General features: G+C 39.5%; 1 protein-coding gene across 2 annotated transcripts in view; it reads right to left on the reverse strand.

Moving 5' to 3' along the window:
- The window catches only part of PDE11A (phosphodiesterase 11A), a 224288-nt gene that overhangs the window by 107651 nt on the left and 100125 nt on the right, over positions 1-16512 (reverse strand). For both annotated transcript variants that reach the window (XM_048868451.2, XM_075117976.1), the window contains exons 3-5: positions 14308-14397; positions 10095-10235; positions 7745-7809 (exon numbers count right to left, since the gene is read on the reverse strand). In XM_048868451.2, coding sequence (XP_048724408.2) covers positions 7745-7809; positions 10095-10235; positions 14308-14397 — 296 coding nt within the window. The remainder of the gene's footprint in view (positions 1-7744; positions 7810-10094; positions 10236-14307; positions 14398-16512) is intronic.

Genomic DNA, 16512 nt, shown 5'->3' on the forward strand with positions numbered 1-16512 from the left:
TTTACTTCTATTAAAAGTCTTCTTGTAAGGAAACTGAATGCTTTTTCATTGTTCTAAGATCCAAGGGTTTGGGTCTGTGGTCACCTGTGCAAATTGGCGAGGATTTTTACCAAACCTTCCCCAGGAAGTGGGGTGCAAGGGTTGGGAGGATTTTGGGGTGAAAGACGTTTCCAAACTACGTTTTTTCAGGAACCCAGATAAAGTTGGGTGGTGGCAGTGGAAGTCCAAGGGTAAAATAGTTTGTACCTTGGGGAAGTTTTAACATAAGCTGGTAAAAGTAAGCTTAAGAGGTTTTCATGCACTCCACAGTATTCTTGTCAGCAAGTTAAAGAAGTATGGGCTGGATGAATGCACTATAAGGTGGGTAGAAAGTTGGCTAGATTGTCGGGCTCAACGGGTAGTGATCAATGGCTCCATGTCTAGTTGGCAGCCGGTGTCAAGTGGAGTGCCCCAGGGGTTGGTCCTGGGGCCGGTTTTGTTCAATATCTTCATAAATGATCTGGAGGATGGTGTGGATTGCACTCTCAGCAAATTTGCGGATGATACTAAACTGAGAGGAGTAGTAGATATGTTGGAGGGTAGGGATAGGATACAGAGGGACCTAGACAAATTGGAGGATTGGGCCAAAAGAAATCTGATGAGGTTCAATAAGGATAAGTGCAGGGTCCTGCACTTAGGACGGAAGAACCCAATGCACAGCTACAGACTAGGGACCGAATGGCTAGGCAGCAGTTCTGTGGAAAAGGACCTAGGGGTGACAGTGGACAAGAAGCTGGATATGAGTCAGCAGTGTGCCCTTGTTGCCAAGAAGGCCAATGGCATTTTGGGATGTATAAGTAGGGGCATAGCGAGCAGATCGAGGGACGTGATCGTCCCCCTCTATTCGACATTGGTGAGGCCTCATCTGGAGTACTGTGTCCAGTTTTGGGCCCCACGCTACAAGAAGGATGTGGATAAATTGGAGAGAGTCCAGCGAAGGGCAACAAACATGATTAGGGGTCTGGAACACATGACTTATGAGGAGAGGCTGAGGGAACTGGGATTGTTTAGTCTGCGGAAGAGAAGAATGAGGGGGGATTTGATAGCTGCTTTCAACTACCTGAGAGGTAGTTCCAGAGAGGATGGTTCTAGACTATTCTCAGTGGTGGAAGAGGACAGGACAAGGAGTAATGGTCTCAAATTGCAGTGGGGGAGGTTTAGGTTGGATCTTAGGAAAAACTTTTTCACTAGGAGGGTGGTGAAACACTGGAATGCGTTGCCTAGGGAGGTGGTGGAATCTCCTTCCTTAGAAGTTTTTAAGGTCAGGCTTGACAAAGCCCTGGCTGGGATGATTTAATTGGGGATGGGTCCTGCTTTTGAGCAGGGGGTTGGACTAGATGACCTCCTGAGGTCCCTTCCAACCCTGATATTCTATGATTCTATGATTCATTTCCCCACATCTGTACTCTACAGTTCAGAGTGGGGAAGGAACCTTGACAGGCTTAAAAGCCAACCCTGGGAGAGAGCCAGGGCTGAGGGCAAGAAAAGCTAGGCTGATTGGGGAAATGGCCACAGCTGATCCATGCCCCAATCAGGCCGCAGCTGGGCCTATAAAATGGCTGCTAGGCTGAAGCTTAGCCAGAGTCTCTCTCTGCGTTCAGAGAGGGAAGGACCTGGCTGCAGGGACCCGAGGGAATACCTAGATTGGAGCAGGGCTGACGGGGAAAGGCCTTGGGAGCAAGGGAGCTCCGGCCTGGAAATCCCCAGGCTACGAGGCCTAGATTAGGGCCTATTAGGTACTGGGGTTGCAAGGAGGCAGCCCACGGGTAGACAGAGGCAGCAGGTCCAAACCCCCTTGCCTGTGATGAGTGGCTGATACACTGCAGTCTGCCCTGGGGAGCGGGGCTAAGCAATGACAGGCAGTAGCCAAGACTGAGGCGAGATGGGGGTAGTGGGAGGGGAGACCCTCAGGGATTGTTGGGATTTACTGCCAGGAGGCAGCACCCCAGTGGGAGGAGGCACTGGGTCCTAGGAGGGACTGGGGCCAGCGGTAAGGTGGATCACCAGACAGCAGAGGGCACTCCAGAGGCTGACGAGCTAATTCCCAAGGACAACCAGCAGGAGACACCGTTGGGTGAGTCTGGCTCTATTACAGGTGTTAGAGAGCTGCCTAGTAGCCTGTCGTTCATATTCTGACCTATTCATGATGACGACAGCATCTCCTTTGTCAGCCTTTTTGATTATGATGTCAGAGTTGTTTCTGAGGCTGTGGATGGCATTGTGTTCTGCACGGCTGAGGTTACGGGGCAAGTGATGCTGCTTTTCCACAATTTCAGCCCGTGCACATTGGCGGAAGCACTCTATGTAGAAGTCCAGTTTGTTGTTTTGACCTTCAGAAGGAGTCCACCCAGAATCCTTCTTTTTGTAGTGCTGGTAGAAAGGACTCTGTGGGTTAGTATGTTGTTCAGAGGTATGTTGGAAATATTCCTTGAGTCGGAGACATTGAAAATAGGATTCTAGGTCACCACAGAACTGTATCATGTTCGTGGGGGTGGAAGAGCAGAAGAAGAGGCCCCAAGATAGGACAGATTCTTCTTCTGGGCTAAGAGTATAGCTGGATAGATTAAAAATCCCTTAACCCACCCAGCAATATTGTTAAAGACACTACAGATGATTTTTCATATTTTTTTAATTACATCAGAATTAAGACTGGTGCCTTAGCTGTGCATTTCCATACTTTAATATGCTTGTATTTCTTTTAAGTTTACCCTTTATGAAAACCCAACAGTTTCCCAAACCTTCCTTTCACTGTTTTTTTTTCAGGCAGAAGAGGTGATTGGCCCACTGTGATTAATTATATATGATGCTCAATAAAGAGTTGTAATTATAAACAGATCGGGGAGTAGAATTATTTCAAGGCTCCTTTTTGTGTAGAAGTCTGCTTACAAAAAAGAGCAACTTGTAAATGATCACTTTTAGTGAGGTAACTAGAAATGTATTATCTGTAGTCCCCCCCCCCATTACTCTAATAAATAAAAGGAATCAATTAAATATTTTTTTTAATTTTGTATTATTTTCTGTGTTGACATCATTATTTCTTGCATTCAGCAGTGGCAAAAATGGTGAAAACATTATGTTGTAGGGTGTCACATTTTTGTAATTTTGATATGCAGTTGTGAACTCAGTTGCGTGGGGCATGTGGATAAGGAATCATGAAGTAGTCTTTTGAATAGATAACATGAGTGTTGAAGCAATAAGAACCTTTGGACATATAATAGGAGAATGCTACTCCTTTTCAAGGTTGACTCTCTGCCACAGCTAGCCTAAAGGCTGCAAAACTGGCAGCAAAACTAGCACAGGATATCAAAATCATGGGCCTGATTCACCACCCTTCTACACCCACTCTGCAGAAGTCTAAAAGGATCTCATCCTATTCTCATTTAGTCAATAGCAAAATTCATTCTGACTCACTGAGAGCAGGATTATGACCTAGGTAATGGGCAGCTGTTTATAAGTGCAAAAACAAATGCAAGTCATCTCAGGTTTGAAGTGACAACTCTCTAATTTTCAACAGTTAAAAAGCATTTTTAAAGAACAAAGGGACTCGAGTTCCCTTGAGAAATAACTAGCAATTTTCAGGCAATACAGTATTAAAACAGCTGGATGTCTCAGTCAATGAGAGAGGATTGATTTAGTTGGCTATGCTCATTTTCTGCAGACGAATTCATAGAATTTGCCTCTTTCAAAGGAATGTTAAAAATGTTCAGCAAAGTTATAAATAAAGATGCTTTGAAAAAAGAAGATTAACAATTTTAATTTGGGACAAAAATTTTGAGTGAATCTAATAAATACATTATATAGTAAATATTTTGACAGCAATCTAAACTGATATTTTAATATTTCAAAGATAAGTGCAAAATTTGGTTAAATAATTTAAGATTTATTCCAGGGGCATCACAGACCTGAGAGGAAAAAAACCTTTAAGGGTAAAATTATAATTACAGATGCAAAGCACTTGGTGTGTATTTTTAAAAACAAAACAAAAAAACCCCCATAAAATCGGTAGAATTGTAAGACTTACAGCAAAGATTAAAATCTGGACATTATTATTATATGTGAGACTGATAATCCATACTGGATTATGAGTGTCAAGCATTTGAAGCAGCAAACAATTTCAAATTAAAAAAAACTAGACATAATTCAGGATGAAGTTTTAAAAGCATGTTGTCTACATCACCAGCAAATGTTTTACAGATACTCTACAGAGAGAGTGACTGAGATTTTAGGAGGAAGAATCTCAGTATTTATTTCTGGTGTAAATTTAAATCAAGAGGCTCAATCCTCGGACTCAACAGCACAAAGCAAATGGGAAGCTGCTCTAAATGGGCAGCTAAGGATCCCCTGACATAGGGAAATACTTCAGTAGTGCAGGGTCGTCTTAGGCAACTCTATGCCACCCACTCCTCACTTCCTCCACATAGGAGGAGGGAGTACCAAGGGCAGGGAGAAAGCACAAAACTGCTATGGGAGTGTGGGATTGTATGGGACTATCAGAGCCACTGTAACTTTAAGCAGCCCTTTGGCTGCTCTAAATTATGCCACAAGCCATTTCAGCTCCTCGGATAGGAGGAGAAAAAAGATGTCTTAAAGACACCTTCCCTGCACCTCATCTTCATCAAGCCTAAACTCTGCACAGATGAGCATTGAGCCTTCAGGACTTTTAAAAAGGTGTTAGTAATGTGAATAAAGAAAATTTTATACTTTTTAAAAGGGGGAGGGAAATTAGAAACATTTGGCAAAACTTGCACTTTAAGAATGAAATGACTGTTAGAAATGAGAATGTGAATTTATCATGATTATTCACAAATTGAAACCAACCATGTAGTATGAGAAACTGACAAATCAAACAAGTGATGAACACAAAGAAAACATGGTCTCCAAGGCTATTTATTTGCAAATAACTGCAGAGGAAAAAAAAGATATGAAGCAAGGAGAATATTTACTGATAATCAGGGTTGTTTCACCATGACAATATTTAGGGAAGTAACAGTTGAGAAAGGTAAAGGATCACACACAAAATCCATTTCTTCTAACAATGACAAGGGAAAGGCATTAGAATTTGGAAAGCTATATTATCCCTGGAGCCACCCTGCTTCACTGTAGAATTTCTGCCTAGTACTTTCCCCACTCAACAGTCTGCGTGGCTCCCTGCTACAGTTTCAGATAATGGTACATATATCTTCACTAAAGCCACAATGAAGAACCTGATTTTGCAGTTTTCATTCGGGCATAACACCCAGTGATTTTAAATCAGTAGGAGTCTTCCTGAATAAGGACTGCAGACTCTCGAGTGAAAAGGGCAAAAGTCATTGGAAATAATTTTCAAATGTCAAGGACTTTGGGCATTGTTTTGTATCCCAAATAACCTTTATTTCCCCATTGTAGTGCAACTAATTAGAGTGTGTGTGCGCATGCTAGGATGACTGTGCAGATTTAAATGTGGCACGCTAACTGCCAGTCTAGAACTGACCTTTGCAAACCCAGCCTGACTTTCCATGCAGAATAAAGATTAAAAGTAATGTCATTTTTTATACGAGAGATAGAGGGCTTGCTAATCTGAGATATATGGGCATAAACAACTATGTATGTTGAAAAAACTGATACCATGCATGTATGTGTTCATTCACATAACTTGATTAAAATGAAGTTACTCTTGACTCAATCATATGTAAAGCAACAGCATCAGTATGTGTCAATATATTCTATAGCAACTTCTGAAATTTTATATCAAAAGTTTGAAGTAAGAATCTCTGCTACCCTATATGTACTGGTACAGACACACAACAAATTATGGACCCAATCCTACAACCCAGCACAGTGCCTGCAAAGTGTGCATCTAGGCCGAACTCTACTGTGGCTTCCTCCAAATCCCACCCTGAATGGGATGTCCCACAGTGTGAAGGGGAGTGCAGTGCAAGAATTGGGGTGGGAACCCAAAGGAGGCTGGCCTGCTCACTATCCCATCCTCAGTTCCTTTGCAAAACAGGAACTGCATGGGACATGAGATTGCTTGCCACAGAGCTGGACTTCCTTCCATGGGCACATGCTCCTCTTCACACACAAATGTGGAAGGGACTGAATGACTTGCCTAGGCCAAAACAAATCTGTGGCACAATGAGGAATAGAATCTTCTGTCCTGAGTCCTGGTCCCATGCTTTAACAAACAGACATCCTTCCTCCCCATTAACTGTCTTAGGAAAGAGCCATTGTTATTCTGAGGCTCCTGATCAAAAGCAATAATTTATAATTCTCACGTGAACTAGCAAGTCAACTGTTCATACACCCAGCATTCTCATTTCTTCTTGCTCATTTTCCTTTTACTCCTTGCTTCCTCTATCCCATCCCTCTCTGTTGGTTGATAGGACACAGATGGGAGTTATGAGACCTGGATTCCATTCCTGGCTCTGCATCTGACTTCATGTAGCCTTGGGCAAGTTACTTAACCCTTCTGATCCTCAGGTTCCCCATCCATAAAATGAGGATGATATAATGCTATCCACTTTTTGTAAAGCACTTTGAGATCTATGGATGAAATGATTTTCATAAAGTACTAAGCACTACCATTATAATTACCTAACCTATAATGCTTCTAATCACCATGGTAGCTATGAGTGGGATCTCTCCTTACAATTTTGGAAGTGAAGTAGTACAGCATTAGGAAAAGTGAATTTTAGTTTACTGTATTCTTAAAAGGGGACTGTCAAAGCTGGTAGGGCTTAAAATTAGATTTAGCAACTTTGTATTGTCCTGAGTGCATGTATATAAACCATACTTCCACTCTACCTGCCAAGTTATTGTTAGCAGGATAGAAACTGAGGGTTTTTTGTAGTATTCATATTATATTCCTAATACAAATTTCAAAAGCAATACAAACTGCTTTCAGTGAAATTTTTGGGATAAGATTCAGTTTTAGGATTCAACCTTAAGGGAAGGGAAAAAGCTTTCAATGATACCCCTGAATTCCCATGCAATAGGTTGGTTTCTTGGGGCCTTTAAAGGAGCAATGAACACTCAGTACCTTGCAGGATTGGGCACTTGGAAGGTAGCCCCGGTTATGCAAAAATATCTGTTTGCACTACTGTTTCCAATCTATTAATTAAAGATCAGGCTCACAGATGAGTTTATAAAGTAAGGATGGATTGTGGTATACGTTTAGATGGGTTCCCAGCTGGCATTTAGCCACACTCATTTATCATCTCACCATCATGCATTTCCAGAGGTTTGTATGTTTTTCCCTTTCAGCAGGGGTCAGAAATAAAAACAGTCTGGTGGCCAACCCTTTGACGCTACTGCAGAAAACCATTTTACATTCAATCAATGCAGCACAAATCTGAAATCATTCCATTAATAAAATACAACTGTATTAAATTATTTTTACTTTGATACTCACCAAGCAAAGCAAAATCTGTCACTATTAATTGAGTAGTGTTCTTCATGAACAATAAAGGGACCTCAGATCTTCCCTGGCTCATCGGCAGTGTACACTGACACAAAGGCAGTATGTAGATGTGGAGCCTTATTCAAGCAATACTCCCTTGGAAATAAATGGGAGTTTTGCCTGAGTAAAAAGTGCAGGATCAGGCTGATTTTAATCAAATTTAGTCCAATGTTTCATAAGTAAATATACTAAGGTTTAATAGAGCAAACACCTGTAACTCACTATGACATAACCATCAATCCATTACCATTGAAGATGAGTTCTAACCTGTTCTCAGCATCAGCACTCCATTTTGGAGACAGCAACTCAAAGGATTTTGTAAACTTCACCACCTGTTGTATTAAAAAAAATCATTCTATCTGAACTTGGGATTTTTCATGAAAAATTACATATGTATTCAACAGCAATGTAAAGTTTTATATATTAATTATATTTTTAGCCAGGGATCTTAGACTGAATGTTCAATCACACATTCCTCAGGTGGACTATTCATGTTCAAAATTTATACTGCAACACAGAACATAAGTAAACTATAAAGATACTCAATTGATTTTTTTTCATGCTCCTTCCCAAAATAGTATTTTTCCTACAATGTTTTGCTACAGCATAGAGAGAGGCTCACAATGACTTAAAAGGACCAGTTCTTCATTCTATCATAGTCCATAAATGAAGCAGCTAAATAATCTGAAAAACAACCAGAAATAATCAGAGGAGAAACACAACAACATCAGTTGACCAGATTAACTCCAACTGAACTTCCTCTAATATATGTAATATGGCCAGATAGTCAACAACTTTTAAATACAACTTCCCATTTAAATTAATTGTTAATTTCAGTGGGGAGTTATTCTTAACAGCTGATGGCATGTTATGGCCTATAGAGAATATTTCTGGCTTTTAACAGCTGGCACCAGGTGCCTCAATGACTTACATTTCCTCCAGTGTATTGGAGTTATGATTCACAGTCCTTGCAGATATGCCCGATTATCAGACTTACAAAGAACCAGTGTACATTCTTAAAGAAATGTTCAGCAGTCTGCAAATGTCAGTGTTGCAGAGATTCTGTAAAGGCACAGGCTGAATGGTGCATGAAATCAAATTCTTGATAAGAACTTTTTATATTGTTAACCTCCTGGTCTTTAATATAACTTTAGAGTAAAATAATTATTCCTTTGATAAGTGGACAGAATATTCCCCATTGCACCATCTTGTCTTGGTATATGACCTTCAGATAAACATGTCTTTTTTATAAGTAATACCCACATTGTATTACCATGGGTTGTTTCAAGCTACAATTAATGCCATCTCCAGTGACACAAATGTGAATGTTTGCCAGGAGTTTATCTGCAGCTCGCATCTCTGAAAGAACACGATGGCATGTATTCCATCGAACAGGCTATTTTCCAAAATCACAGTAATAATAATAATAATACGCTTACATATGGGCTCAGAAAGAAACATGTTATCTTTAACTCTTACCCCACTTACAATTCCAGAAACTGCAAGTCAAATGAAAAGTTTAGAGAATGTAGGGGTCAGTCCTCCTGCCTCCTCCGTGGCTATGAAAGTTCCCAGATTCAACAGATCCAGTGCTGTTCCACTGGATGTGTGTGCAAAGAGGACACAGCCTAGCTCCACTGTCCCTCTCCCACTTTTCTACACGGGGGAAAATGTGGATGGGACAAAAGAAAACAAGATGGAGCACCCCCAGACAGGAGGGAGGCAATAGAGGTGTAGAATACTGTAGCCTCAGGGCACCAGCAATTTTTAAATTTTCACACACGAAGCCCTCCCCCGAAAAAGAAATTTTTTACATGAAACCAAAATGGTGTCTATTTGAACAGAAAATACTGAAGGATTCAGGGAAATATTTGTGAATTTACATTTGAACAAAAATAAAAGATGCAAAACTACAAAAGTCATAAAAATAGTTACAAAGGCATTTAGTGCCTATTTGCTGAAATGCATGCAGAACAAATTAGTTTCTAAAAGATGCACATTAAATAACTGGTTTATGGTTCTCTGGATCTGGTTGTGTATATTAAGGCTGCTTTCAAGCACCACCAATTCAGTAAGATATTTTTAAAAATGACAATTTTAGCAGTGAGTTTCAGGAAGATGATACAACAAAGACTTTTTTCCTTAGAGCAATTGCATTGTGGAGAAAAGGAAAACAGAAGACAAGATGGATTAAAAGCATTTAATTGTTTTTATAACCACACCAGAGTAGCAGTTTGCTTCTCAGTTAAATGCTGCTACCATCACACAGAGACCAGGGTCTCAAAAAAAACCCCAAACAAACAAAAACACACAGGCAAGTAAGAACTATATAACTACAACTGGATCACTCCTCTTGAAGTCAATTCCATAAAGAACTTGGCGTGACTACAATAAAAATCTTTAGGTGAGCAAAAGGGACTAGAAACAGATGGTGTGGTTTTGCCTTGAGAAAAATAAATATAAAGTCTATATAACTTTAAATAAGAATTATATATTGAAAAACATTCACTGTGCAATATGGTACTTACATTTTATATGTAAAAGCCTCACCACAATAAAAACAGACATTATCCCACTCATGTATTAGACCTTCTCTAAAATTTGAAGGACCACTTACTGGTGATTCAATGTCTTCCAGGAGTAACACTGAACATCGTTCACACTTCAACAGAGTCTGGGCTCGACGCATGATTTTCTTAACAATTTTCTCTAAGTCCGTCTGTTCCTCAAAGAGGTCATTAACTACCTCCAGCAAAGCCTGCATAAGAGGACAGGAAATTATTACTTTGGTTGCAGAAACGACGATTAAATGATTTACTTGTAAAGATGTGCACTCTTTGGGTCTGATTCTGATCTCGTTACATAGATGAAAATCTAAGAGTAACTCCCCATATGTCTTCATTCAAGCAAAATTCTTACTGATTTTAGTGTCAATTGAATCAATGGGAGTTCTTATTGAGTAAAGAGTGAGTAAGAACTGAATAATGATGTCTGAGTTTGGCCCTACATAGGCCCAATCCAACTCTATTGCAATCCATGGGATTTTTTCCATTTACTTCAATGGATTTTGGATTGGATCCAAGAAGAGAGAGTTTCAAAGTTTCATAGGAGTATTTAGCTACCAGGGTTTATATGCTTCATGATGGGATGGAAAACTGTGTCTTTTAATAACACGTCCGCATGTGCTGACCTATGGTTGGGTGGCCAAGATTTGTTTTAGAATATTATGATGATGCCTGTAATAATAATCCTGCTTTACTCATTTATTTTAAAAAGTTCATTGCCATTTCAAACACAAGACATGGCTAGGGAGAGACAAGATGTGTAAATATTTTTACATTAGACAGTCACACTGATCCTTACTTTACAATCAGCTTACACAAACCTTTATAAATCCGAATGAACCCATTTTCTCAATTAAAAGTAGACCTAAGATCTGATGAAAAGGTACCAGACATGCAAAAACATTCCACGTGAACATTTTCCACCAAGATAGGGAGGTATTTGAAGGTGATCTGTAAATGGGGAAAAAACATTGGACCAGATCCTTAGCTGGTGCAGGTAGGCATAGCTCCCTTGAAGTGGTGGAGTGCTGATTTAGACTAGCTGAAGATTGAGCCCCTTGTGTTTGCTTTCTTTTTTTTTCATTATGATGTGCGAAGGAGATCTGAAATGTGTTTTGTGTTTGCTCGTTTTTTCTAGAAATATCAGGAATACGAAGCCTTGCCTTACCCGTTTTTGCAGGAGGGACTAGAGGACTGCAGCAGGAACTTTCTCAGCCCTCATTTGAAGGGACAGGAATGTTAAATCTTTCACAAAGGGGCAGATTCTGATCACACTTAAGGTTGGTCTACACACAACTTGAGCTCTGATTTCACTATATCAGTTTAGAAACTAATTTAGTAAAATCAGTGTAACCCCCTTCAGCGGGCACTTATTTCATATTCGTATTCCTATAATAATTTTGCTTAAGTCAGTTCTTTACCAATTTAAGGTAAATCAAAATAGGGCACTTCTAATCTGAAATAAAAGTCTCAATATAAAAGGCCTGCACTAGTTACGCTAAATCAATTTTAAAGCTATTTAGTCAAATTGGTGCTCAAATTGTGTGTAGACAAGATCTTATTAGCATCTTACTTTATATACGTATATCTACACTGCAATGAAAAACCCACAGCTGGCCAACTCAGTCTCAAAGGGCTTGGGATCCAGGGCTGTTTCATTGCTGTGTAGGCTGCTGGGCTTGGGCTGGAGCCCGAGCTCTGGGACCCATTTGCAAAACAAGAAAATATATATATATTTTTTTAATTTAAAAAAGCTGTTAAACCTTTCTCATACTACATGAGACAGCAAAAAAAAAAAGGCACAAACACAATAGTTCTTTCCTTCACAGGCAACGTTTACTACTTAACCTATATCTGCACCTTAAGAGTAAATCTGATAAATAAACACCCAAATTTAAATTTACAACTTAACCATGAGTTGAAAATATTTTTAAATGTAGTTTCCTTTTCTATTTTAAATATAATGGGCCAAATTCTTTTTAATATAAATCAACCAGGGGTGTTGGAAGAATTTTTATGGTGGGGGTTCTGAGACCCACAGAACCAAATGGTATACGCTATACATAATGGAAACCACTTCAAGCCAAGAGGTGCTGCAGCACCCCCAGAACCCCTACTTCTAGTACCTGTGAGTAAACTGAAGACACTGAAGTTACACTAGAGATTAATTTGACCCATTATTTTGTGTCACTGGGTACAGCACTTGCATTAAAGTGTCTCCATATCACTAAATATATAAAAGAAAATTAGAAGTCTGAGCCTTGCTAATAAGCAAACCAGGGTCCAAATGGGAAAAATCTTGATTTACACAGATTACAATCTAAACCATACAAGCTTCTCTATGTTGGCTTATTCAGGGTTTGCTGTCTTGCCAAATCAAGGTCTATATTTACAAGACAATTTAATTCAGTTTAATTGAATCCCATCTAAAAAAATAATAAAGCAGTTCAAACTGACAACCAAGATGATATCAAAATGAGCTTGCTTGAATGTCCATGTACATTTTGTCAAGCAAATTCCACAAAACTTTTCTTCAGATAACACATACAGCCACAACTGGGATGACAGGCCCCAAATTTGAGCCAACTTAATATGGATATAATAAGCAATGCCTCAAGGAAAGTAAAATAGGCACTAAAACATAATCTACCAAGAACTTTTAAAATAATAACTCATGCATGTGTAAAATAGCAACTGTACAAACCAACATTCCATTGTTCTGTGCTCTTCCTGCAACTCTAGAGTGTCACTGAACACAGGTCACCACAGAGCTGCCAAATGGCAATGGGTTTTGTTAATACTTACTTGAGGTTGAAATAGTGATCAAGAAGGGAAGGACAATTCTCTCCAGGACAATTCCCTGAGCTGCGCTCAATCCCCAGAAATTGCCATATTCTAATAAAGAGTGAGTGTGAAACATTTAGGGGAGGGGAGGAGGTATTCGAGTGCCATGAAAAATCACCATAATATTTTCCTGTTTAAAACTACCCATATGGCTAAGGAGATTAAAATGAGACTTCCTCCAGAGTCCATTATCAGTTTCCCTTCAGAGTGATCTGATGATTTCAAATGTTTTATTTTATTTGTTTACTTCTTTCTTTGTGCCACAACTTCATCAGAAATGTCAGCATGCTTCTATAAAAGGGAAACGTCACCACCAGTGTTTAGTCTCAAGAGAAAATAAGGTTTATATGACAGAGGATTTGGGTTCCATCAGCTCAAGTCTCAAAATTAAAGACTAGATTTTTTTTACCACTAATAAAGTCCCACAGAGCAAAAGACAGCTCTTGGCAATTCCTCCTCAATCTGTCCTATGTAAGTTTAGATAACATTAAAGAATTAATTGCAAATAACCAAATCCCTGAGCAGCTTCAGTCACCATATTGTTAAAAAAACTGCCACAAAAATGTCTCCTTCTCCCCCTCTCTCCCAAAATTGCAGTGGTCTATACTCAGAGCTGTACAGGAATAAAGACCTCATGATCTACAACCTAGAGCTCTACACTATTGGAAAGGGGAGACTCCTAGCTTCCCAATGGGATATAAAGCAAAGATGTCTGGTCCTGGTAGATACCAAGATACTCATGATTACATAATTATATATACAAAATCTAAGGTAACATTTGGAGATTTTAATATTTGTTCATTATAATTTCCCTCTCCTTACAAATCATACCTAGTTGGACACATAGGGTGAAATCTTGGTCCCACTGAACTCAGTGAGAGGACTGAACAAAGGGAGTTTAGCTTCACAGGAGGAGAGATTTAAGAAAAACAATACCAATAAAAAAAACTCACTAGAACATTTCCATGATCTTTTTTCTGCAAAATATGTGTTATGTACAGAATGCATAACGGTGTGGCTTAAAGGTTGTGGTTGTACTCCTTTGGAGTACCCTGCATAACTCACTCCTGTAGGCAAATGAAATATTACAAATACAGGATGCTTGAGGGTTGATATTTCTGGAATTTTAAAAAGATCTGAATATTGTAACTCATTCTACTCTGCAGCATGGGTTCTAAACACACCTATCTCAGCACAATAAACTTGAAATTGTCAACAGGAAACAAACATTTAACATCAAAAGCAAATTTATCTACCACCATCTAAGCCTGTAGCTTCAAGGACATTCACCATGCACTTAAAAGGTTCTCTTGGGATTATTTTGAACTAAAACTTAATTGGTTCCTTAAAACTGTCTGTTCTGGAATTTGAAGGAAAGAGAGATGTGCTTGATAGCTGTCCAACGTGCTGCTCTCTACTTACTCTGCTTCTGTCATATTCCTTCCTTGAAGCAGCAAATAGCTGAGCGTTAGATATGGCAATTCCACAAAATGGGAGGTACATCTGCATCACCTGTTTCATAGAGAAATTTTAGGTCATTAAGAAACACTATTGAACGTAAGCATCCATATTATTTAGCAATGAGATCTGAGGACACTTGGCAACTCTCAGGAAGTGCTCTGCACCCTTAAAGTCTTCCATTATATAAGTAAAAACAAAACAAATTATCTGTGAATGGACCCTACAGATTGGGGGAAAGAACTATTTCAAACATTAGCCCCCCAAACCAAACCAAACCAGACTCAAAACTATTTGGATTTATGGATTCAGCTGGTGAGGATCTTTGCTATTATTCTGACAAATCCATTGCAGGATTCTCAGCAAGTGTGGAAATCTGTCCTCAGGTGGAAACCGCATTAAAATCTTGAATACTCTGGAGTTTCCCCAAGTCAAAGGATTCCCTTTCTTTTGGGATTGCCTCTGTCATGGTAACCCCTTCCCCTCCCCCCTCAAACATGCAACATCTGAAGATGGCAAGCGCAGCAGAGACTGATGCTCCTACTGACTCTGAGAGGAACAGAGTTGAAGATCAAGCTTCAGGAGCTGTAGGGAGGGAAGGAAGGAAGGAAGAAGGGAACAGCATCTGGTTGAGTAGAAATGTGGCAAAAGGGGAAGAAAATTCAAAAAGTTCATATGCATTTAGGTAAGAATCTAAACTTGAGACTACACTGAATCTTTTAAGGTTCACTCCATTTACTTTATTTAAAAAATACTAGGGAGGGAGGTGAGAACCACAGTGACAGGGAATGAAGTGGCCACAGATTGTGCTGGCTCTGTATTTCAAATGAACAAATCCTATAGCCAAATACTTCAATAACTGTAAAGTTTAGGATTTTGTGCATAAAGTTCACATGAGGTGAGGTGAGGTGACTTCACAATACCAACAAGAAAGTAAAAACATAAGAATACTGGTACTTTCAAACCAGAGCTTTGAAACAACAGATACAGCATTGGCACCGCTGGCTAGTTCTGGCCCAGTCCTGTGAGACACTGAGCACCTTTTATGAGATGCCAAGAGTCCTCAAGGTCTGTCAAAGTCCATTAGAACTGAGGGCATTCAGACCTGTACCAGGACTAAGCCCCTGGTCTGAAAGTGATGATGAAGGAGAGGAAGAAGGCAATCAGATAACTAGAGGGATACTGGAAGAGATTATGGCTAGACAGAAAAAAATCAGTCTATCTTGACATGCTTGGAAGGAATAATTGATGAGATGAATACAAAAATAAACATCACGGAGGAGAATAGTTTGGTTTTCTACATCCAATCAGACTTACATGTGAATGGTATAATGTCTACCTTGTTTACAAAACAAAGCACAAACAAAAATAACAGTCTCTTGGAAAGCAGGGTTGAAATCTTGGAGCCCGAGGTGAGCTTCCATAATGTATTAGTAATAGAGACCCCAGCACAGATGGAAGCCTCAGGTCCTGTGATATTTACAGAACAGTTGTTGCTTACCCTGGTTGGTATTATGCCAAGAACAATCTTTTGTGCAGTTGTTGACTGAGCAAAGTGAGACATAACATTCAATTCAGTGGCATTTCTCTGTTTGTCTGTAAAGACCATATCTGATCAATTTCCAAATTTCAGGGAACTTCCTAGTAATCAATGGGATGAACCCTACTGATTTGATTGATACTTCCCTTACCATTGTGTTGGTCTCACCTGTCCATTTACTTGGTGTCATGTACTTCTGTACCATATACAGACTAGTCACAGAGCTTGCTTATACACACCAGCTGTGTTCATCATAAGACCCTTTAATGCTCTGCCAGGAATGGCTGAGGTTTGTTTAAATAAAGTATTTTACACAATGCCGCCAAGTGGCTAAACAGCATAGTACAATTTAGCATTCCATTACACTTGGCCTTTGTACAAAGATGAGAATTCTGAGAGTATCTCCTGAAAACATGGAGTTGCTCTGGTGTGTAGCAGCTATGAAACTGTGATGTCTTTGTTTTCTGTCTTTTTCACCTTTAAAGTAATAATTTTGTTCTCCTAGTTACTGCAGCCTGCAACAGGGGAGAGAGACAGAGAGACACACACACACACTGTTCTCCCTCAAAGACTCTCCTTTGTTCTTTCTTATGGTGTTTCTCCTTAAACTAAAATGATGCATTTTAGAC

This window comes from Caretta caretta, chromosome 11 (genome assembly GCF_965140235.1).
Source record: "Caretta caretta isolate rCarCar2 chromosome 11, rCarCar1.hap1, whole genome shotgun sequence".
NCBI lineage: Eukaryota > Metazoa > Chordata > Testudines > Cheloniidae > Caretta > Caretta caretta.